The sequence below is a fragment of the Lepisma saccharinum genome, chromosome 11, assembly GCF_977018435.1.
Source record: "Lepisma saccharinum chromosome 11, izLepSacc3.1, whole genome shotgun sequence".
Taxonomy (NCBI): Eukaryota; Metazoa; Arthropoda; class Insecta; order Zygentoma; family Lepismatidae; genus Lepisma; species Lepisma saccharinum.
In genome coordinates, this window is record NC_139239.1 from 85115343 (window position 1) to 85139993 (window position 24651).

The 24651-nt window shown below is 37.2% G+C and overlaps 1 protein-coding gene across 1 annotated transcript in view; it reads left to right on the forward strand.

The window, feature by feature from the left end:
• The window catches only part of LOC145994953 (heparan-alpha-glucosaminide N-acetyltransferase-like), an 84524-nt gene extending 75539 nt beyond the window's left edge, over positions 1-8985 (forward strand). The window contains exons 12-13 of the mRNA XM_083131480.1: positions 3997-4180; positions 8291-8985. Of these exons, the coding sequence (XP_082987606.1) occupies positions 3997-4180; positions 8291-8469 (363 nt within the window). The 3' untranslated portion in view covers positions 8470-8985. The remainder of the gene's footprint in view (positions 1-3996; positions 4181-8290) is intronic.
• Positions 8986-24651: the final 15666 nt, after the last annotated feature.

Below are 24651 nucleotides of genomic sequence, written 5' to 3' on the forward strand. Positions count from 1 at the left end.
ATTTCCACCGATTTGACATAAAATTCCAAATGATTCATTGCCCTCCTTAAATGCATGTTCCCAGATGAACCAATATTTTGCATTGTAATAAAAAACTGTATATTTAGCCACTCACGTTAGAAAACAATATGGAATGGATATTTTATGTTTATTATATCCATAAAAATTATAGCAAAATGGCAGAATATTGTACTAAATTGTAAGATATGTACAGATAATATCAGCCGATTAATCTGTCTTGTCCCTATTTTTTTCCATTCCATGTAAATATATTTTCTTGTGCATTCATATTTTTTTTTCTAAGGGATTAATGTGTAAAATGTTTGTACATGGTGCATATTGTATGTGGGTGATTCAGAAGTTCTTGGATACTTACAACAAGTCTATCTTATTACTAATGCGTCAGTATAATGAGAGTATGTGAATTTCATTTTGTGTCATACAGCTAGATGATCACCAACCCCCATGGCAAAGTGGTTAGCACATCGTGCTACGATGCCAGAAGTCCCAGGTTTGAATGCATGGATGTTTGTGGGTGTCGACTCATCAATGTCATCACATAATCACTAATTCCCACCTTCGCAAATTAGCCAAAAGTGGCACAAAGAGCAAAGTAATATTAAGCTAATCAATCAATCAATCAAACGACTAGAAGATCATGAGTTAATATACCAAAACTTTAGCATTCAACTAATATTTGAATTTTGAGGAATTTTAGAATCACTGATTTGAGGATTGCTCGACAGTACGTATTAGAAATAGGATTCCAAGCCAAGACAATTTGGGACATTGAAGGAACTGGACTGATCAGCAAATTCCCAAAATCAGAATGCTTCAAAAAATGGTGACACCAGCCTGAAGAACAAATCACAGTCCAGAAGGCTGTCGATCATTCACTGCTCCAACTTGTTCAACAGGAGCTGGCCACCAAATTTGTAGGGGTCAATATTTTCATATTTAGTGCTCATGCGACTTACTCTTGTTGAATAAGTTAGTATACAATAAAATGAAGATACTGAAAGGTACTTACGTTAGTGAGTATTGATTATAACGAAAACAACGTTTCAGGATTCCACTGATCCCTTCATCAGGTTACCAAACTAGACCAGTGTAACTACACCTTAGCTGCATCAGATATGACAAGGATTTAGGAATTTATGGTAGGTCTGGGTAGAAAATTGTAAAAAGGAACATTTGGTCATTTGGTCCCACGTACGTAAAATTGCCATGTTCCCAACTGTAAAACACTGATCTAAAAAGCCATTAAACACTGGGCTTAACACAAACAAGTTAAGAAACTGAGCTAAAAGGTCATGTGAACACAGGCTTGACTCACAAACATGTTAAAAATCCCATTTAGATGTGCACGTTGGTAAGTTGTGCAACGAACTGGCGCGGTCCCTCGTTGAATGCCAGAAGTCTTTCGGTTGATGTCCGCGCCCCCTACGAATCATGTAAAGAGAATGACTTAAATAGGATTCGTAATGAAGCCCACAAAATTTGTAGAAAAGAATGGGAAAATAAGGATAAGTATCAGAAGGGGGGAAGGAAAGAGAATGGAATTGATGAAGAAGAAAAGAAGTATAGGTACATAGGTATCCCTTATTTCAATGGAGTATCCGAAAATATAGAAAAAGTGGTCAAAGAATACGGGATCAAATGTGGGATGAGGGCTCTGCACACCGTAGAGAAAAATTTCACGGAATATAAGAAAGACGGTAAGGAAAAGGAGAATGTAGATGAGGATAAAAAAGGGGTTTATAGTATAAAGTGTGTTTGTAATAAAGAATACATAGGGCAAACCGGCAGAAGCATGAAAACCTGATGGGGTGAACACGATAAAGATATTCAGGATGGGATACCAAGAACCAGGTTATTGGAACATATAATTGAAGAAGAAAACGAAATTAAGAAACGAGAGATTGTCAGGATTGATAACAAACCTATAAGTCGGAATGTTTACGAAGAGGCATCTATAAGCTAAATAGAGAAGACGGGAACGTCGACGATCTGTGGATCAAGATGTTTAAGCGATGGGGATCAACAAGAGAAAAAATCGGTTTCCGGGTCACTCCAACCGTGATTAGCATGTGATTTTAACATGTTTGTGAGTCAAGCCTGTGTTCACATGACCTTTTAGATCAGTTTCTTAACTTGTTTGTGTTAAGCCCAGTGTTTAATGGCTTTTTAGATCAGTGTTTTACAGTTGGGAACATGGCAATTTTATGTACGTGGGACCAAATGACCAAATGTTCCTTTTTACTCTTTTCTACCCAGACGTACCAGAAATTCCTAAATCCTTGTCATATCTGACGCAGCTAAGGTGTAGTTACACTGGCCTAGTTTGGTAACCTGATGAAGGGATCAGTGGAATCCTGAAACGTTGTTTTCGTTAAAATCAATACTCACTAACGTAAGTACCTTTCAGTATCTACATTTTATTGTATACTAACCCTTAATATTTATAGCCATTAATAAACAATATTACAGATCTTTAAGAAAATGAAGCATTTTTAGACCAATGAAAGTTCCAAGCTACGAGTGGACCTGGATGTGTCAGTGACATGGTCAAGGTATTTAAAACATGTATCAGTTAAACGAAGATTGACATTGCAGGACAGAATATTTTCGTAAGATTGCAGATGTTCATACTAATGTTGGACTAACAATGTTTCCATTATTTGTAAGAGCAGCCATGAATGTTGCTTAGATTTGACTTTCCTGTAAAACTAAGTAACTAACTGACGCTCTAGCATTCTTAATTTATGGCTGCAGCAACCCAAGCCTTCCATCTGACCCTATCGTAGGTAATATCAATCCAATCTTTTCCATCCTTACCTATTTCCTTTATGTTCATTCCAACGTTATCCCTCTATTTGGCTTTCTCCTCCACTTGAAGTAAATATGAGTTCAATTTCTGCATCAGAAGTATGACATGTATATAATTAGGCCTAAAATTTCACTAAATGTACACAGAAATGCAGTTTTTAGGGGACAGGGCATTCAAGATCAAGTCTAGAAATGACTTCTATAACAACGTTTTTCACAAAATGAACATTATCTCCTGAATCGAACAACGTTCAATCTTCAGACATTTTGTTGTCTTTGCAACGGATTCAATAAAAGATGAGACAGTTGTACAAATGTCTAGAAACCGGAAATGACTTCTGCTTCCGTTATCACTTTTAATCACACTTAAATCCAGAAACTATAGATTTGATAACACAAACAACAATATTACAGCAAACAAACATATTAATGGTAAAAACCAACCAACAAGACATACATGTTGAAAGTAAACAAGTAAAGCATTACATATGGTAAAATTAAGCAAGGCGTATTGAGGTCAATGTGCAGAAGTTTTTGGGCATCTAAACTGACCAAATATTATTGCCCCAGGATTAGCAAGTAGCAGAAAGATAGGATTTGTCTATTTGTATGTTTGAATCGCTGTAATTCTTTAGATCCATGGTGTGTGTTCCACTCAACTCTCTAGAGTCGATTCAGTCTTTCACTTTTCCCCAGCTGTAGTTTGTTAGGTTCCCTCATTATGCAATTTTTCATCTCCGCATCACTTGTCTTTTCTAAACTTACAGAATACATACTAGGGTTGTTTGCACAATGACTTCAATTATCTATACAAAATTGTCAGTGGCAAAATCTGCTGCAACACACTCTATGAGGAATTCCCCTATATGCACAACATGTAACACAAACTTTTTTTTCCCCCCTATATCTTCTTCAGGCAACATAATGACCTCCAATCAATTATTGATATATTTTCTTCAGAGTATTCCTTTCGGTCTTCCATCAGAAGAAATGCTTGTAGATAATATCAAATATCTTTTACTATTTTTTTTGTTATTTTTTTTTTGTTGTTGGCAATTTCAGTGTAAAATGGTCATCTGTGATGTATCTGAAATGTTCTCATTATATCTTGATTGTGTCTAATATCTGTAACAGTGTTATATCTATTTTTTCCCCCTCTTTTTGCAGGGTCTTATAGCTGGTTGCCTATGTAACTTCTCCCAAAATGATGGTGTTATACCAGTCAACAAGAACCTATGGTCTTTGTCCTTTGTTCTTGCTCTCGGAAGTATGGCTTTCTTTCTTCAGTGTGTACTTTTTGTCATAATTGATGTCAAAAAATGGTGGAGTGGAAGTCCATTTAATTATGCAGGTAATCAATTATGTAAATAGCTTTTAAACAGTCGACCACAAAGTTTAGCATACAACTTGTCTTCAGTAAAAAGCTAAAAAATTCCTGTTTTTATTTTTTATATTTATTCCAAATATAAATAAATGTTTTGTTTGGTTGCTTTGCAAAACATAAGTTATATTTGTTCTTTTTAAACAATTTATAGTAGCTATAATAAACTGTTAAAATTAACTGCACGGCTGTGCAAGCGTCAAAGGTGAAAATCCACTGGCAACCCTATGTGAAACACCTGTTCCTCTTATCACTCCGGGAATCCTTGGAAGTTGAATTCCACATTCAAAGTAATCAGCTGGATAAGGTAAATATAGATGTTTATTCGAGAGTGAGGCTGGCATGCTTGGCATTCTAGGTGTTTTTATTTTGTTTGTTCTTATTTGACCAAGGGACCTCAAGGAGAAATGCCCATGCAAGGATTCGAACCCAAACTTTCAGTGGCAAAATTGCTAGTCTGAGAACTACATAAATGTACTATTAGAAAGGAAATGTTTATTTTGTGTAATAAATGCAATCTATATTATTTTTTTATATATATAAAAATGGATGTATGTGTGTGGGTGTGTGTATATATGTTTGTTCCGACATAACTCTCGAATGCCTGGAGCAATTTCAACCAAACTTGGTACACATATCACTTGCAACCTTGAAAGAATATTTTTGGGGTAAGACACCTCTGGCACCCCTAGGTGTGGGGTGGGAAGGGGTGACATGTAAAAATGATCAAGAACGACCGATATTAAATTCTGCACAAACAGACATTCGTTACTCTATGCAATCCCGCACAACGAGTGTTTCTCGGGTTGTCCAGCATTCATGCTGTGTTGCGAATGGAATCCATGAGGTTCAACTTCAAGTTCATCACCTATCGGCATGGGAGGTGAGAGGGGGTGAAAAATAAAATGCCACAAATGACATAGATTAGTGTCGAATCCATACTTTTTGGGGTCGCTAAGCTAATTGGTGACATTCGGGATCACATAAAATTAGTTACATTTTAAACTATAGTAAGAATTCATTATTTTCCTGTCTAATACAAGATTGGGATAAATAAATACCTGGGCAAAGCTGGGTAATCAGCTAGTTTTTAAATAAAATTTAGGGTATATTCAACATTTTAACACCAAAATGGCAGGCATTCTATATACCGCTTTTGATCTTAAAATGTGTCCAGTTTTCATACCGAAATCTTGCTCTTTTATTCGCCACAAATATGTGGATCTACCAATTGGAGTATATCTCTCATAATGAAAACCAATCCAATGGTGGATTAATAATTTTCTTCCTTGAGGTGGATTAATATTCTTTTAGCTATCAGTTCCCCTGTACTCATTTGTGTCCATATATTAATTCAATATTTATTCCAAAGCAGAGTTTTAAATCTAGTTCTTCAATTTATGTTTTGGAAATAAAAGGTGCGGTAGTATATTAAAGCACGTATGCGAATTAATAACTTTATCTGCAAGACTTACTTTTGATGGTTTTATTACGATTTTTGATTCCTGCTACCATCCGCTTGGGAACTTGTTACTTCACTGCTGGTTGGGCTTCCGGTTCCTGTTGTTTCCCAGCATGCCACTAGCAACGCTGGTGTAGTCATTTAGTCTGCTGTAGTGTGTTTGTAGTGAATGTTAGGTTTCAGTTCTTGCAGTAACGGAAGCCAAATGTAATGTGCCTGACCACTATCCATGTTCAGTTTATGTGGAAAGTGCATAATTGCATGCATCTCTTACACTTTCTGTATGAACTAAACATTGACAGTGGTCAGGAGCATGACATTTGGCTCCTGTTACTGCCACAACTGAAATCCAGTAGTGGCACGCAGGGAAATGACAGGAACCCGGAAGCCTACCCAGCAGTGAAGCAACAAGTTCCCAAGTAGATGGTGCCACAGAAATTAATAGAACCATTAAAGTAAGTCTCACAGAAAAAGTTAGTAATTCGTTTAGCTCTCTATAACTAGTTATTCAACTTAAAAGGTTGGAAAAATGAACGTGAGACATCTTGAAGGAAGGAGACAGTCATTCCTGGCCACTTTTAATCCAACCATAGTCTGCAAAGCTTTAGGGATCTTTCTTTATCTGAAAAGATATCATCTTGCAAAAAACATTAAGAAATTCAAAGAACAATCATTGTTAATTATCAATGTTGATGCCATTGTAGAAAATAGTCTATTCTGTGGAATCATTCCAGTAAATTTTTACATTAAAACAGCTGTTGCTACAACTGACCTCCATGGTTGGAGTGGTTAGCACAGCATGCTTTGATGCCAGACATCCCAGGTTTGAATCTCGAACTGGCACGTGTGTTCTTTGTGAATGTTCCTTCATCAATTTCATTGAATCATCACTCATCCTCATCCTAGCAATTAGCCCAGAGTGTCAGAAAAGTGAAGTGAAATAAACAAAAACAATCAGTCAATCAATCAGTAGTTGCTACATTTGATTGCCTTTGTATTAGTGTATTTTCCACAAACTGTAAATGACATAAATTAATTCCTTCCTGGTAGTTATCCCCCAACAAACACATGTTATATATTTATTTTAAAGGATATCACTTCCTTGCCTCATCATAATATTTTTAAATTCATCCACTGAATTTTTTTTTTGATACTAATAGACTAAAGCATTTAGTGTTTAGTGAAATTAAAACCAGTATCATATTAACCAAAATTTCAAGTAGTCTGTAACCTAGAGTGTAAAAATCATATGGAACGTCCAAACAAATAATCTGTAAATTAATATATCTTCCTTCATCTGTGACAGACTGTTATTGCTAGATCTCAGATTTTAGGTTTTTAACCTATTTTCCCCTCTGCAGGTATATAAGAAATAACAAGTTACTTCAGTTTCATTAAAAAAGGCAACAACTGATGAAGTTTTGTAGTGCCTCAAATAACCTATTTTGCTTGTTAGAACCTATTTTAGGTTTTTGCACCTAAAACAAACTTTTTTTTAGAGCTTTATATATTTTTTATGGTTTTACATGATTTTAATATCACGCAGAGATATTTGTTCTGTTTGGTAACGAAAACATTCAGTGACTACCTTGTTTCAAACATACACTCCGTCAATTTCCCATCCTCCCAATTCCATGATGTTTTTTCAAAGTTCGAAACAAAGCAAAATGTCTGGCACCACTGTTGCTTGCATACAATGGAGTGCGTAGGAATTTCCAAAGGAGGATTAAGTATGCATTTTTAAATAGTCAATCCTCATTTTGCCATATTTTTCTACCTTTGATGTTCGTTTTTGTAAAGTAATACTGGGCAAAAGGGTAGAGGGGTTATGACCCATATCAACTCCCCTCTGCCTGCTGTGGCATTCACGCCTTGCAAATTCAAATTTGCATCACTGACTGTGTTTCTGTTGAAATAACATTTTCAGCATAGCTATAAGATGATCCTCACAGATAGCGGGGTTTGTCTGTGGGTAATGTGAAAAAGATTGTTATGTATTTTGCAGGGAATTATGATTACAAAAATCATTTCTCATATCAGCAAGTAACTCTTGGTAACAGCACAAGTATTAATATTACAATAATTTGTGGTTAATTTTGAAATTGATGCATAGAAATGAAAATTTATTTAGAAAATTAACATTTGGTGGTTGTATACTTCTAAAATTTCTTAGGTTTTTTGAAATTTTCTTTTTAACAATCATACCTAATCAGTATTTTAAAGGAATTTAAAGTTTTTTAGAACCAACTTCAGGATTTTTTAGTTTTAACATATTTTTGGAACCTATTTTATGATTTTTAGAACCAAGAATCCGAGGTCTAGTTATTGCACATAAAATGATTAATTGTTTATGTGTTCATCTGCCTGAAAAGGTGTGGAAAATTCACAAGTGTTTAATGCGAGTGTAGTCTTGGAGACTGCATGTAAGTAGACATAAGTTTGTGGCAAAAATCAATTTAGTTTTGTTGCACATTGTTTGAAGACTTTGTATATGACAAGTTCTTGCCCAGCTTTTGAGCCTTGTTTTAGGAAAGCAACAATGAAAGTGAATTACTAGTTTTATTATTGTGTACATTTATTTAATATTGTTACTAATCTTGCTAAATTGTTCCAAATAGGTATGAATTCCATTCTGCTGTATGTAGGACATGAACTACTTCATGGCATGTATCCATTTTCGTGGGCCGTCTTCTCTCCCTCTCATGCAGAATACTTGGCTATGAATCTCATAGGAACTACGTGGTGGGTCATCATTTCATACTTTCTGTACAGGAAGAACATGTTTCTTACAATTTAATGCACTATTTTGTGACATGGTATGTTCTTATTTTGTATTTGAGATGATATATCAACTGAGCAATATGTCTGTACAAGAACAGAAGTTTCTAGTATCACTGGCATTACCAGCATTGTGTGTGTAATGTGAAGGTTGTACCATGCTCTTCATTGTGGACATTCAAAAAGGCCAAACACCATTACCCTTTCTTGGTACAAATCGCCTTGTGATATCATATTATTTTTGTAGTAGTCAATTTTATGCTGTACATATGTATGTATGTGTGCGTCAGTAACATTTATCCACATTATTTAATAGTGATAATGTTGTTCATATTTTATGTTAGGAAATAAATTTTGGCACAAAATTTTGTTTAGATTTTAAAAGTAATAAAAATAAAGTTCAAAGTTATGTAGTTACATAAATGTACATGTATGCTCTGCAGAAGGTCAGATATTATTTTTGTGGATAAATTAATTGCATTTTGTACCATTTTGCAATACCATTCTTAACAATAAACGGCAAGAGAACAACAGATTTGTTTTAACATTTTTTATGGTAATATACTTTACAGTGTACCCTAAAACAACTTCAACAATGGTTGGTGATGGTAGATATCACAAAAACAAGTAAATTTTTCTTATTAACATTACCTCGAAAGAGCTTAGTTTCCATGCTATAAATGCTTAAAATTTAACCTGTATGTATGCAACCCAATACAGCAATCAATCGCCCAGAGGTATCTTCCATGTATGTAGGGCAGGGTTGCAACTAGCATCCTATGTAAAGAGAGACGACTTGAAGAAAATAACTTGGGAGTCTTGCCTGAGCAAAATGTATAGTGGAACCACAAGCAAAACAAGCTGTGCAGACCTGCGACTCCTGTGCACCGTACTCGGCATGAAGGTGAGGAGCAGAGTGGATCATGCTTCCATATGGCCCAAGCTGAACTGAGGAAGGGAAAGGTGCATGGAGACTTTTCGATGAAGGTTCTTTACCTTGTGGTCACTATAAAATAATAATGGTGCTTTTCATGGAAATCACAACCACGAAGATGAATGATGCAGTGACACTTTTATCCAGGCTGGAACTCGTATCTGGAACCTTTGGAAGCAAGATCCTGCATCTGTCACTAAATGTACTCAGTCAACGAGGCAACTTGAGAAAATTACTCTGCTGAGTTTTGTGTTGTCTTATGTTTTGTCATTTCAGTAAGGGAATTTGCTCCCGTACTACATGCCTGACTCAATTAGCAATTGTGCTAACTTACCAAGATACGTGGGTGAATCAAATATAAACGGGAATTTATTTTTTGTAGGGAAAGTGTGGTGGAGTCCTGTGGCCTTGAGGTGATGATAGTGAGTGTGTCTGGAGTCTGTTCTTTCCCTGGAGTCCTTGTCAACTTTTAACATCAGTGAGTAGCACGATGATTGAGCAGGAGGTACACCCGTCCATTGCGCAATGCATCATTATCAAATTTCTTACAAACGAAGGGGTAAAACCAAGTAAAATTTTGACCAGACTTCGAGAACAGTTTGGTGAGTCCACCCTTTCAAAGACCCGTGTGTATGAATGGAACAATGGAACAACATGTTTTTGGGAGGATGGGAAACTGTGGAAAATGAAAGACATCAACGGCGGCCAAGGAAAAGCATCACTCAAGAAAACATTCAGGCTGTTCAGGACTTGATTAAAGGTGACCGTCGCTTGGCAGTCAGTGAAATTTCATCTGCAGTGGGCATAAGTTATGGTAGTGCTCACACGATCATTCGTGAGAACTTGGGCTACAGAGGTGGGTCCCGCGCCTCCTCACTGAGGAGCAGAAAAAGGTTCGGCTGGAAATATCTCGAAGGCTCCTGGTTCGTTATGAGAGAGAAGGGGATGAATTTTTGCACCGTCTTGTCACCTGTGATGAAAGTTGGGTCCACCACTACACACCAGAGTCAAAACAGGTCATCAAGGAGTGGCAGAAAAAAGAAGAGGCTGGGCCAGACAAGGCCAAAAGCCACGCATCAGCTGGGAAGATTCTTGCCACAGTTTTTTGGGATTTCAGAGGTGTCATTTTTATTGATTATCTTCATGACAGAAGAACAGTAAATGCTGCTTACTATTGTCAACTCCTGGAAAGTGTTAAGGCTGCTTATCAGACCAAACGACATGGTACACCCATCAGAAGTGTTCTGCTGCTTCATGACAATGCCAGACCTCGCACAGCTGGTGCAACACGTGACACACTGGACGAAATTCTTGGACACCACTTGAACATCCTCCATACAGTCCAAACTTATCCCATTGTGATTATCACTTGTTTGGACCCCTTAAAGAAGCACTCGAAGGTAAGCATTTTCAGGATGACGCATAAGTTGAAGAGTTTGTGTGCAACTGGCTGCAAACACGACCGAGAACTTAATGGGACAAAGGGATTGCCAAACTCCCTATCTGCTGGCAAAAGTGCATTTCAGTTCAAGGGAGCAATGTAGAAAAGTAATTACTTTTTTTTGTATTTGTATTTTGTTTCAATAAATTATGAAAAATAAATTCCCGTTTATATTTGATTCACCCTAGTATAACTTCCAAATAAATAAATTGTTATAACGTTACAGTCTGCATGTACAAAATGAGGTGGCGAACACATTATGTTTGCATTTGTTCGTTCGCCGATTTCTTCAACATTTGTCGCATGTGTCTCCTGGGATTATTGATATTGCATGGCACTTGAAACATGATGGAGACATTTTAGAATGAATGGTTGAATTTCAGTATGCATTTATTGGAAATTCTTTGTCTTGGTAAGTTTTAAATACTTCTAGCAATTTGGATTTTGCTCAGGTAAGACTCCCAAGTTGTTGCTTACAAGCCTTCTCTATTAAGAAGGGATGCTAGTGGCAACCATGCCACGCATTCCTGAAAGTTATGTCAGAGCGATTGTGTTGGGTTGCATACATACAGGTTAGATTTTAAGTGGTTAAAGTGCAGAAACTAACCGCTTTTGAGGTAATGTTTATAAGGAAAGTTACTTGTTTTTATGATACGTACCAGCACCCAACTGTTGTTGATGTTGTTATAGGACACCTTTGTACATGAAAATTTAGTGCTACAAATTGCTTTCCTTTTCCATTTATTTCACAAATGCATTCCAGAAGATTAAAATGGCAGAACTTGAATTTGTTACTTGACTCCCAGCCCAAAGCACCCGTCTGCCCCTATTTCATTGGCAATATTTTCCTCCTATAGACAAATTGCAAGCCCTCCCTCTACTCTTTTCTACACCAACTGAACCAGTTCAGAGCTCTCAAATTCACTTGGTACCACTCCAACAGGCGAGTCAGTTTCATCTGAGGACAATGCAACACATCCCAGAAAAACTTGAACCTACAACCTTTGGTCAGCAATGGCTATCCCTCCACCCTTATTAACAAATTAATCACCAGAGCTGCTGCTTATGGTACTGCAAGGAACGCTGCTATGAGCACCACTCTAGTGGGCACCTAATACCATTATTCCCACTCAAATGAAACCCATTCACCATTCCAGTTTCCCATCCTCCATAGGGATCCAAGCTAGAGATTTCTTTTCAGGCTAACCTTGTCTATTTTCATTGCCCTCTCAACCATAGAATGCATACTCCAAAATGCAGTATTACTCACACACCGCACCCTCCTGTCTGTATATCCATGCAACTGACTAAAGTGCAAGACCTGCCTGTTTTTCATTATATCCCCATCTCTTCAGATTCGCATCACAGGTAAAGTTTACCTGCAGCTAACCTTACAATCCACCAGTGTCTTGCGTGGGCATGCTTGATCCACTCCAAGGGCAAGAACTTGTTCAATGGGCCCAGCTTTCCAGGTCACACCATGGCTTACTAGCAGCTGACGAAGCAGTGTGGTATTTATGGTTCACCTCGTAACTTTTAGCCGGTAGGAGGAAGTCTAGGCCACAGAGCAGATGGTTCAACATTAATTCATTTGGGTGAGTGGCTGGCTGGGGGATTCTTTATTTTCATATTGAAGCCCTGGTTCTTTGTAAAATAATAAATTATAATCATTTAGTAAGTATATTTGTACACAACAATTCAACACTGTATTCCTGGTGGAGATGCATTACAAAGTGAATCGAACTCTATTTCAACTGCAAGTCCAGTTACGATTAAGACTATCTGATCATAAATTCAACTTAAACTTTATCAACTTTTTTACCTATAAAAACTTTTCAACCATGTTCGTGTATGATTACGTGAAAGTACGGGCTAATTCAAAAAGAAGGAGCAGATTATAAATCTTTACTGAGAGAGTAAGAATCAGCATTTTATGGACTCAATATGTGTACTGTCTGTGGTGCGAAAAATGTCAAAATAATAATCTATCTCGTTCCACAAGAGCTACAACTGGTCTACAGTTATGGATAGGGATGGACAATATCGGAAATTTGATATTGCGATATATCATCACAGACGATACAATACAATATTTTTTCCGTATCCGGTCAGGCGTAGCCAGGAATTCTTAGTAGGGGGCAAAGTCAATCCTAGAGGGGGTAAATTTTTAATATATTGTGTTGCATTGGCAGATATAGCAGGGTACAGAGGGACACTTGCCCGCCTCCTCAAAAAGTAGTAAGTAACAGGAAAGGGATGATATGTTGAAACTCCAACGAACAAGAAAGAGTTCGAGCAACATCAAATAACAATATTTCGATAATGACCTTTCGGACTATCAAAGAATGCAAAGATAAAGTTTAACATAAATAGGCTAATCGGGACTGTATCTACTTTATATTTACAGGTTAATAGACGATTAATATGTACCAACAGCTTTGAGCTTCTCTGCAGAACTGTTGTACCCCGTGGCTGAGTGGTTAGCACATTGTGCTGCGATGCCAGGTGTCCCAGGTTCGAATCCCGCTCGGGCATGGTTGTTTGTCAATTTTCCATTCATCAATTTCATCACTCATCCTCATCTTCGCAAATTAGCCAAGAGGCACAAACAGCGAAGTAAAATAAAACAAATCAATCAAATTCTCTGCAGAACTGATTAAGGAAGTCCTTTATAAATCGTGCTTCATAATGTTTACCTTCCAGTATGCAAGATTTTTACGCACAAAGGAATCTTAACGAGAATCCTACAACTCCATTGTGTTGTGTTATGCACGAAAAATCGAAATAATTACATAATAATGGTTACATATTATCTACACTTTGATGAATTGTGTAAACATTTGTAATACATTTTTTGTAGTCCTACTTGCTAAAACATTAAAACATGGGTCCCTTGCTCCACCACGGATTCTATTTGCTTCAAATGATAGACTCTTGCATCACTACATACAATGTTTGCCTACTGGTTATGTTAACCATTTTGCCAAATATTGTGTTTTTGAAATACATGTGTTTGACACACAACAAACAAATAGGAATCCCTTGATTGATCAACGACTTCTTGGATTACAGTGTCATTATTAATTGCTACATCCTGTAGCGTTGCACTTCACAAGTACACTTACCTTGTAAACTCAGCAGAACATGATATGGACATCTCCGGGTTCGGGCTGAGATACTATGTTCCTACCCCTTTTATCCATTGGTGATGTTCCTTGACGGCCTCGTGGATGTTCTCCTGTTCCTGCTTTGTACTAAGTATTACGACTTTTGAAATAAAAAAAACTGCAGTCTATTCTAATGTGGGTTTATTAGAATCACAAACACGCTCGCACACCACGTAATACAACCTAAAACGGACAATTCCGACCGTTTTCAGTGCGAGACACTTACGTGAAACTTCTCCGACGCAAAGCAGTTCTTGCTTCACGAGAGCTCACCGAAAGACTCGCAACCATTTTCAGGGGAAATGGTTACACCTTCCCACTGACACTGTGATACCAGACCATAGGCGCCGACTCCATGGGGCTTGGGGGGGGCTGCCCACCCAATGTTAATGATGTGGGGGCAGAGCCCCCAAATAATTTTGCTTAAGAGGATCTAATGTATTATTTTGCTTCTCTTGTAAAGTTTACTCTTAATTGTGCCATATGAACTTAACTTTAAAAACACATTTGAAATGTTCTAGACCATCAACTTTGGGGGACTGAGACCGCTAAACCAGCAACTTTTGGGGGGGTATGACCAGAGACAGCAAATTACATGACTTATTACTATATACTAAGTATATAATTGTGAGTATTGTTAACATTTTTACTAAAAAGAGTTTCAAAAGAAGATTTGCATGAACTGGGAGAGTGGATGGGACGTTCGGGCTACAAATGGCTCTTACATGACATTCAGAACAAGGTCATTGATATATAAGGGAGATCTGTTTTGCGCTCCATGGTAGCAGATATTAAAAGTCGGGAATATTTTGCTATTATGGTTGACAAAACTTGTGACATATCCATCCGTGAACATTTGACATTCTGATTTGAACTGTAAATGAAAATTTTAATATTTTTGAGGAATTCATTTGCTTTTACGAGATTCCGAACACTGAGGCCAAAACTTAAAAAAGGGAGAGAGTGAGTCATTCATCAATTTATTTCAGTGATCAGAGCCCCCCCAATAATTATAACAAGTCGGCGCCCCTGTACCAGACACAATAAATTTTCATTACCAGAAATTGGATATGTTTGAATAGTAAAATATTAGAAGTATACATTCATTGGTCACAGTGAAATTTTATACGCCGTGGCAATAATGCAAGCAGGAACGCGTGATCTTCTATTTGACAAAAGAATTTAAACAAATCAACAATGCTATTTGAAATAATGTGGAATAGAATAGCGTCTGCCAAAAACATGAACTACAAATAAATATAAGGAATTTAACGTAAAAACTTCGGCTTCAATTCACTGATCAAAATGAAACTTATGACAATCCTTAGAACAATTAGAAACGAATCAACTATTGCTGTTGAGTATATTAAATTTACTTAAGCTTGTCGCTATTTATACATTTAGATATACTGATTAAAAGGTTAACGATTATAAAGGTGGCCATATTGGAAAATTGGCTGAAGGCATTAATAAAATATTTACGAACGTATATGAATTATTTACTGTGAAAATAAGTAAAACTGTAATAAACATGAGACAATATACTAGCCATAATATAATAATGTTCGTTAAATAATAATATGACACAGCTAAGTAATGGCCAACTCGGGGTCATTACATAATATTTCATATCAAGTTTTATAGAGGGAAATGTTGTATCCTCTTTATATTATGAAAAATACTTCCCTTAATGACTATGGTACGAAACCGCTTACTCCATTTCCGCGACACAAGGTCTCTGGGCAGCTTATTGCCACCACTTTTTGAGCAGAAGCGTACAAACCAAAAAAATATCAGTTTTTTTTATGCTGATACTGATTTCTGCCAGTCACAAAATGGCTTAAGATATATGAATAAAATTAGGAGAATCCAATCCATAGCAGAAGAGTTGACAATTATTTGTCAAAAAATTAGGTTGTGCCTCAGGTACTTGAACAGACAACGTCTGCTACAGACACAATGTAAAATTATAAATATTTGGTCTAGGAATTAATTTGTGTGCCTGGACAAGAGATGGCGTAACGAGCGTATCGTCCCACAGTTCCGTGTAGCCACACATGCGTTGAAAACTCCTGTCAGTGCATCGTTCGTAGTATAGGGCAGTTGATTGACGCGTCAACAACAGCATTTTGTAGTCAACTGAACATGGCGCAGTTCGTGCCAGATGAAGTGTTTTTGCAGGGTGTTCTGCTTCATTACTTTAACATGCAGAAAAGTGCTACCGAAAGTCATCGTATTTTGGTGGAAGTCTATGGAGACCATGCGCTAGCTGAGCGAACGTGTCAGAAGTGGTTTGCACGGTTTAGAAGTGGTGATTTCAGCCTGGAAGACCAAGAGCGACCTGGACAGCCAAAAAAATTTGAAGACGAAGAATTGAGAGCATTGCTCGATGAGGATTCGTGTCAAACGCAGGAAGAACTTGCAGAAGCATTAGGCGTTGATCAAACAACAGTTTCCAAACGCCTCAAAGCCATGGGAATGATTCAAAAGATGTCACATTGGGTTCCACATGAATTGAAAGAAAGAGACGTTGAAAGACGAAAAACCATTTGCGAATTGCTGCTTCAAAGACAGAAAAGAAAGTTGTTTTTGCATTGCATTGTTACTGGCGATGAGAAGTGGATCCATTACGAGAACCCGAAACAAAAAAAGGCCTGGGTGAAGCCAGGTGAACCAGGTCCATCACAACCGAAATGAGATATTCACTGTGCAAAGGTTATGCTGTGCATATGGTGGGATATGAAAGGTGTGGTGTACTATGAGCTGCTGCAACCGGGTGAAAGTATTAATGGAGAACGTTATCGACGACAATTAATGCGTTTGAAGCAAGCTCTGGCCAGGAAACGACCAGAATGGGAGAACAGACATGATAAACTTATTTTTCAACATGATAACGCTCGCCCACAGTCGCAAAACCGGTCAAAACCTATTTAGAAAATGTCGGATGGGAAGTTTTACCCCACCTGCTGTATTCACCAGACGTTGCTCCTTCGGACTACTACTTGTTCGATTGTATGAATAACGATTTGATTGGACAGCGGTTCACTTCTTCAGAAGATATGGGTCTCTGACTGGATCGCTTCAAAGGATGAGGACTTCTTTCGCCATGGAATCCGTAACTTGCCTGACAGATGTGCGAAAGTGGTGTCTCGCAATGGACAATATTTTTCTTAAGGTATTTATGTATTTTGTGTTTGAACTACAGCTTCAATGTGTGCGTAACAACCGCACGAATTAATTCTTAGACCAAATATAAGAAAATAAATAGAATATAATTTGAGAGATTTTCGATCGTTTATTTCACTGCAGCTTTTTTCTTTGTCATTTTCTTGAACTTATATTCATAGGGTGCCGCCTGATAACACAGACAACTTTCACAGTGTGTACAGGACATCAAGGCAAACAACGTTTCTCAGTCACTTTTTGCTCGTCTAATTCTTCTTTCGATGTTACAAGCAATCGAAATATGTCATCTTCTGTCCTTAATGTATGCAATCCCATTGATAGCTTCGCAGTTACAAATGTCATTTATTTTTACCGCCGTTTAAAATTCTGAGAGCAATACATATACATGCTGTGGAAACGATATCATGCAAACAGTCAAGGTTAAAACTTAACTTTTCCTTTATAAAATGGATATCATAACACACACCTATGTTGCTTATCATATTTGATGTGTTTGCATATGAGAAGTGATTCATAAGATTTGATATTGATATTTACACTCTACAAGATGCTAGTGTAACCCGTATCAAACTACAAATTTTGTCGCTTTTTAACCAAAATAATAAATGTGAAACAATATTACATTTTCATCATGTTTGATAATAATTTGAGCCAGTTAGCTGTCCTACATCTTTCACTAGCCGACCTCCATGGTGGGATGGTTACATAACACACTACGAAGCCAGGGGTTCCAGGTTCGAGCCTGGACATGAATGTTATTTGTGAGCAGAGGCAAAACCACAATTTTTTTCTGGAGGGGGGGTCAAGTACCATTACCAGGACAAACATGCCAATAATAATAATAATAGCAATATAGTAGTAGTAATAATAGTAGCATTTAAAGACGTTATTATCATCCTAAATCATGCAAAAGGGGGTAGAAGTCGGTGCTAAAGCATTTATTTATTTGAAAAATCCTGAATACAGAAGAATCGATTTTACATAAGGATATCAACTTGAAAAGAAATAAACAAAATAATATGATGGACACATACACACACATATACATATATAACAAGAATAATAACAACTAGGGGGAAAAAGAACATTATTTACTCTTCAGCTGCTTTATGCACGCCATTCTGTAAGTCTGTTTTGATAAATGGAAGCCCGGAGTGCCTTTCAATGAATTGTAAATGGTTTGTAGCCTGTAGAGAAGTGATCTTTCTTCTAAAGATAGCCTTGAAGATTTAATGTAAAAGAAGTTGTTCCATTTGCTGTTGGGACGTGGGATTCTGATATTAACAAGTGGCAAGAGTTTGCTGGTAAAAACTTGCCCATTAATGATTCTAAAAAAAAAAGTGTTAAATCTGAGAGTTGACGGCAAAGAGAAAGGTTATGAATTTGTAGAGTGGATAGAATTTCGTGTTTGGAGAAGTTTGCAAAGGTTGGACATCTGTGTTTGACTACTCTGACAAAAAACTTACAACTTTGTCTGTTTTCTTTATATTGCTTTCACATGCAATTGACCAAATACAGGAACCATATTCGAGGATAGGAACAACACACATTGTAAAGTAGGTTTTGAGGGCAGAAGCGTGTTTTATGTCTGTAAATCTGTAGATTAGTCCAAGTGTTTTCATCGCTTTCGAAGTTATGTAGTCTATGTGATGGTTGAAAGTCAGTTTGCTATCAAAAATGACACCAAGATCCTTGTGGTGTCGTACAAGCAGAATAACCTGGTTGCATAATTTGTAGGATGGTCCTGTGCTATTGGATTTTAGGGTAAACCTCATGACAACAGACTCTTCCGGATTTAATTTGAGATTCCAGTCTTGACACCAGCCTTGTGTTTGAACAAATGATTTGATATATTTTTCCAACACATTCAATTTCATATTAGCTAATAATGGAAAACAAGCACACAAACTGTATTTTTGAAAGACAGAATATGCATAACTAACTAACTAACTCTCTAGCCTTCTTAAACCCGAAGGTTCATGGCTGCAGCAACACAGGCCTTCCATATGTCCCTATCTTGAGCAAGACAGAATATGCATGATGAACATTATTATTTTTGTACATATGACACTTATATCTTTCATGTACAGTCAACGGTAAAGATAATGATAAGCAAAATTGCCCACCGCTATTTTCATTACTTTTTTATTCTATATCCTGTGTTGTTTTCAGAAATGAAACTATGTTGGTTCGAAGCATGCATTGTTCTTTGCTTATTGACGTTATTATTTCAATTCATTGTCATCACATTGTATAACACAGACTGAATGAAAATGGTGATGTACACCCAACGGCGAAAGAAACAGTAGGCAAATTGTCCAACATATACATATTTTACACATATGCAACATGGAACGACGTAAAATAAGAAAATACATATGCAACATTTTAATGCTAAATTGTGTACGTATTCAAAGTTTCTTTAATATATATGAGGCGTATTCGTAAAGTAAGTACCGTTGGCAAATATTGACGTTGTAGTGCTGCAGTCGCGACCGTGAGAGTTCTAGCTGACGTCCTTCATCCGTTAGTAAGCCACAGGCAGTCGTGGGAGCAGGTCATGCTTTTTCTTCATAGGTTTATGAAGGTTTGAAATGTTCAAGAGAATCAATCGGCCCGCCAACTGTGAAGTCCGGTCTGTGTTTCGTTTTTTCTCAATGCAAGAAACGTGAAAACGGTAGACATCCACCGTCAACTGTGAGAGGTCTTTTCTTTATGTTTAAAGAAGGTCGTGAGACAGTTCACGATGAGCCAAGGAGCAGTCGGCCATCTGTTGTGACCGAGGATTTAGTGCGTGCTGTTGACGCGGAAATTCGTGAAAACAGACGCTTCACAATATCGTCGCTTTCCATGGAATTTTCACAAATTTCAAGAAAACAGTCCTCTACGAAATTGTGACAGATCACCTGGAATCGAAAATTGTGGTCAGCGTTTCGACGAGGATGATGACGTTGAAGCAGGAGTGTATGGATGGCTTTCATCACAGGCGGGAACATTCTATGACAATGGGATACAAAAACTAGTGCCACGCTATGACAAATGCTTGAAAAATGGTGGAAACTACATAGAAAAGTAGTTTAAGGTCTGTAGAATGCAATTCAAATATTTCTTACACCCTTTCGGTACTTACTTTCTGAATACGCCTCGTATATATATTATTTAAATGCATTACATGATCAATTCATCTGCCAAATTGTCTCTCAAATGTGCACACTCCTTTTCCTCAAACAGGGACGGCGACAGGGGTGGGCACGGGTGGGCAAGCGCCCACCCAAAAATTCCTGTGCCCACCCGATTGCCCACCCAATCAAATTCAATAAGTACATATACTTGGAGATAGCTATATGAATGTTTCGATATTTTACTTGTGAATATTATCTATGCTAGAAATGTTCACATATTATCAACCCATATAAAGCCAATTTTGTATTTTTCAAAAGCTATTGAAACAAAAAATGTGATCAAATGAATACTTCCATGATTAAAAGCAGCTAGTAGGCTTAGGAGGCTCAAAATTATGCAGGGTATGATCAAGATTAGATCAGAATTTAGGTTGAACTTGAGGACTGCAGCTCAGGGCCTCCACATACGTATATAAATCCCAGCCTGGTATGGTTAGAATAATCTCCAAGTAAACAAATAAAAACATCATTTTAGCTTTACTTCCTCCGGCAACACTAATGTTTATTTCGACTTTTTAAATTATTATTAGAATAATTTAATCACGAAGACTTAGATTGGCAGGCCATGTGACACGAATGGCAGAGGAAAGAATAGTTGACAGGATTCTTGTTGGGAAACCTGATGGTAAAAGAAATCGGCAAGGATGGGAAATATTGGATTGATCTTGCCCCAAATAGGGACAGATTGAAGGCTTGTGTTGCTGCATCCATAAACCTTTGGGTTTAAGTATGCTAGAGAGTATAATATAGTTTTAATTAGCTCTGCATTGAAATTCCAGAAGTGTCCCTTTTCTTATTTTATTACAATTTGTATATACCTGTTATCTTCAAATATCAATATGCTATGGGAAATATCAACTTTATATTCATTCTACTAATAAGAAGGAATCACAATAATCACTACAATACTGAAGTGAATAAATTTTAATAAACCAGTTATGTATGGAAAAATCTACAGAATTATTCAATTATCTACTAATGAGTGGCTTATCCTATTTAGAAATCCTCGCCCCACACATAAATTTGGCCACATTAATCAACCGAAAACATCAACAGAATCTGTACACGCAGCTGAAGTAAAGAAGTCACGAAGTATTCAGAAGACGATTTTGTTAGTTTGTTTTTAAGCACACTTTTATGCTCAGATAGGCTAATCGGGACTAATCCTACAGTTTACCGTGTAGTCCGAACCAGTGTGCATTGTGCTTCCACCAGAGGAGGGGGGAGTCGAACACAGGACTTGTTCATTATAATGCGACAGCGTTATGCCATTGGGGAAAAATATACAGAAAGAACTCGCACCAAACGTGACATTTTATCACCACAGAAGATGCGTCCATTTTAAGAGGGTGATTGCCTGAGACAAATATTTGAGACTTTCGGAAAACAACGTCATTGTTCACGGAATTAGCTACCTTTATCCACTAATGAAACGCTGTGCGATTGAAACTACCACCTCAACTTTCTAAGAGGTATAAACTAATGAAACTCGATTTTTGCAGGAGTGAGTTGGGGTTGATTTGTTTTATTTTAAGTCATTTTTCTGCTAATTTTGATAATGACGACGATAAGGTTCAATGGTGATTAGATTAAAGTAACGAAGGGGCGAAAACAAACACATGCTGACACCCAAAATACAAACCCTCATAAATTATTACTTTGACAGTGGTTCCAAGTGCTAGGGACTCGTTGCCCTGAAAGAATAAAGTTTCCAGGGTATGGTGCACAGGGTAGAGGTTGACATTCTAGTGTGTTCGAAATGGTCACACCATATAACCCAAGTCATCTATGAAAAATAAATGAATTGTTACTGGCACGGTGATTAACTTCGATGAATTCCTTGTGTCCTAAATAATTTTGTCACCTCAAAAAATATGTTCATGTAACCATACGTGTATTGCTTCTCCCGCATTAGTAACTTGACAGTTGAGAAAACGAATAGCAACTTAGCTAATAATCTATTCAATTCTGAACAAATTTTTCAATCTTACTTGTTTATTACTTATGAGTGATATTTTGTCAAAATAGCCTTTCATTAGCCTAGGAATATTTCATGGACAATGAACAAAGGAGGAGCGGGAGTGGCGGTGATTAGGAGGAGCGGGAAGTGGGGGATGCAGTTCCCCCACCACGTTTTGCCACTTTTTGCCCTCCCCCCTCCACTATGGCCTCTTTATGCTAAACCTTTTATACCAAGAAAACGTATATTGTCCTTTTCCCTCAAACGTTGGCACCCAATCGCCGCTACTACAAACATTCAGATAGATTTGTCAGTTGTACAAACCTTGTAAGCTAAGAAAAGTGACCCCCAAGGAGTAAGAAAACGCTTTCAGTCAAAAACTCATACGATGAAAATACTATGCTCAGGAACATGCATTTAAATTACGAGAAACTTCATGATTGTCTACCATCGCACTTTCTATCATTGTCGCCGAATACATAAAATCAAGCATGTGCCTTGTATTTGCAACACAAGCTTAAACCTAATTCACATTTATTTCACTGTATTAACATGCATGAAAGAATGTGACTGATTAGAATGTATGGCTGCGCATGGATAAACACTTCGTTGAAATAATTGTGTCCATGAGAGACAACGCGAAAGGAAATGGAACAAGTTGCGAGAATAGATTAGAAAGGAATAAAGAGGAAAACAAGAAAAGGAAAGGGAAAAGAAGTAAGAGGAAAATCGGGAGTGTAAGAGAGAGGGGGATACATATACGTCTTACATACACATATACTATATATGGTCTTACATTTATACTACCCACCCTAATCTATCAATAAGGAGCTTCTGCCCACCCGGTCGAAAATTTCTGGCGCCGCCCCTGTCCTCAAAAGAATTGTTCATGCATTTAAGCAGCAACAATCTGAAGTATATATCTAGCCTTACTTCTGTCTCGGGTAATTTAGAATGCATTACAGAAAAGAATAATATTGGGATTGAAGCGAGCAGGAAAATATTTAGATCCAAATATTTGCAAACTGAAAACAATATTGATTTAATAGGGTGCAATAATTTCACGGGACATCATGGCATTCTCTTTAACATTTTTTTTATTTAGATCGTTTTGGCTCCTAGGGCTGACTCCCGCTGCCCCCTATCTATGGCTCTGAACTTGGACTACAAAAGTGAGCGAAGTGAGCAAGAAAATTTTAAGAAATGTACTTTTATTTGTATAAAATTTGAAATCGAGGGGGCATTTGCCCCTCTGTGCCCCATGCAAGTGCCTTTAGCCGTCTGGAAGAAAAATGCAAGAAACACGTAAAAACTAATTCCATCTTGAGTATCCATTTGTCCTGTTATTCTTACATTCTGCTAGTCATGTTTCTTTACTTCAATGTTTCCCCCCCCCCTTCCCCTAGAATGGACTTCCATCCAAAATTGGGGGGACAATGCCCCTGTCCCTCCTGTGGTTGCAGCACTGTTTGCAAGTTTCTCTTCATCAATTTCACATCATCACTCATTGTCACGATTATCTAGATGTGGCAGAAAAGCAATGCTAGGTAACAAAAATCAAATATCCACTCCCTCTCTCTATCAGATGAATCGCTATTACCAAAAGGTAGACTTGGGAAACAAAAAATTATGCAGGTCAAACTTCATAGCAACACATCGAAGAAAAACATCCAAATACATTAGGCACCTTTAATACAAGACTACTCAAAATGTCACAACTGTTCTAGATACTGAAAATAGCGAAATAATTTCCCAAAGTCTGAATCTGGAAGGTAATTTTTCCCATGATATGACGATATATCACCATGATATATATTGCCAAATATTGTGACAACATATCACCGACACAATATATATCACCAAAATATCATTATGATATATTTTTGACACGATATATATCACCAATATATTGTGACAATATATTGTCTAGTTGATATCACCTGGACAATATTTTATTTCGCAATATATCACCCAACACTAGTTATGGACTCCATAGCCACTATAATTAGATGCTTGCAGGTAGAAGTGGGTAAATGCGTAAATGGTGTCTTTTATGTATCCGCAATGATAAAGATTCAAGGGGGTGATGTCAGGACAGCCACCAACGATAAACAAGGTCAAGATGCCCAGCTCTGTCATGCAGAATCCATTGGAAATTCTACATGGGTTATCAAAACTTTAATTCTTACTCTCTCTGGTGACACATAGCACGTGTTTGTATCTTTTACCATATGTCCACAATAAAGATTTGGAATCTGTTCCTTCTTTTTGAATAACCTTATATTTTTTTTTATTATTATTTTATGTGGTTGTGCTGACTCTTTAGACCAA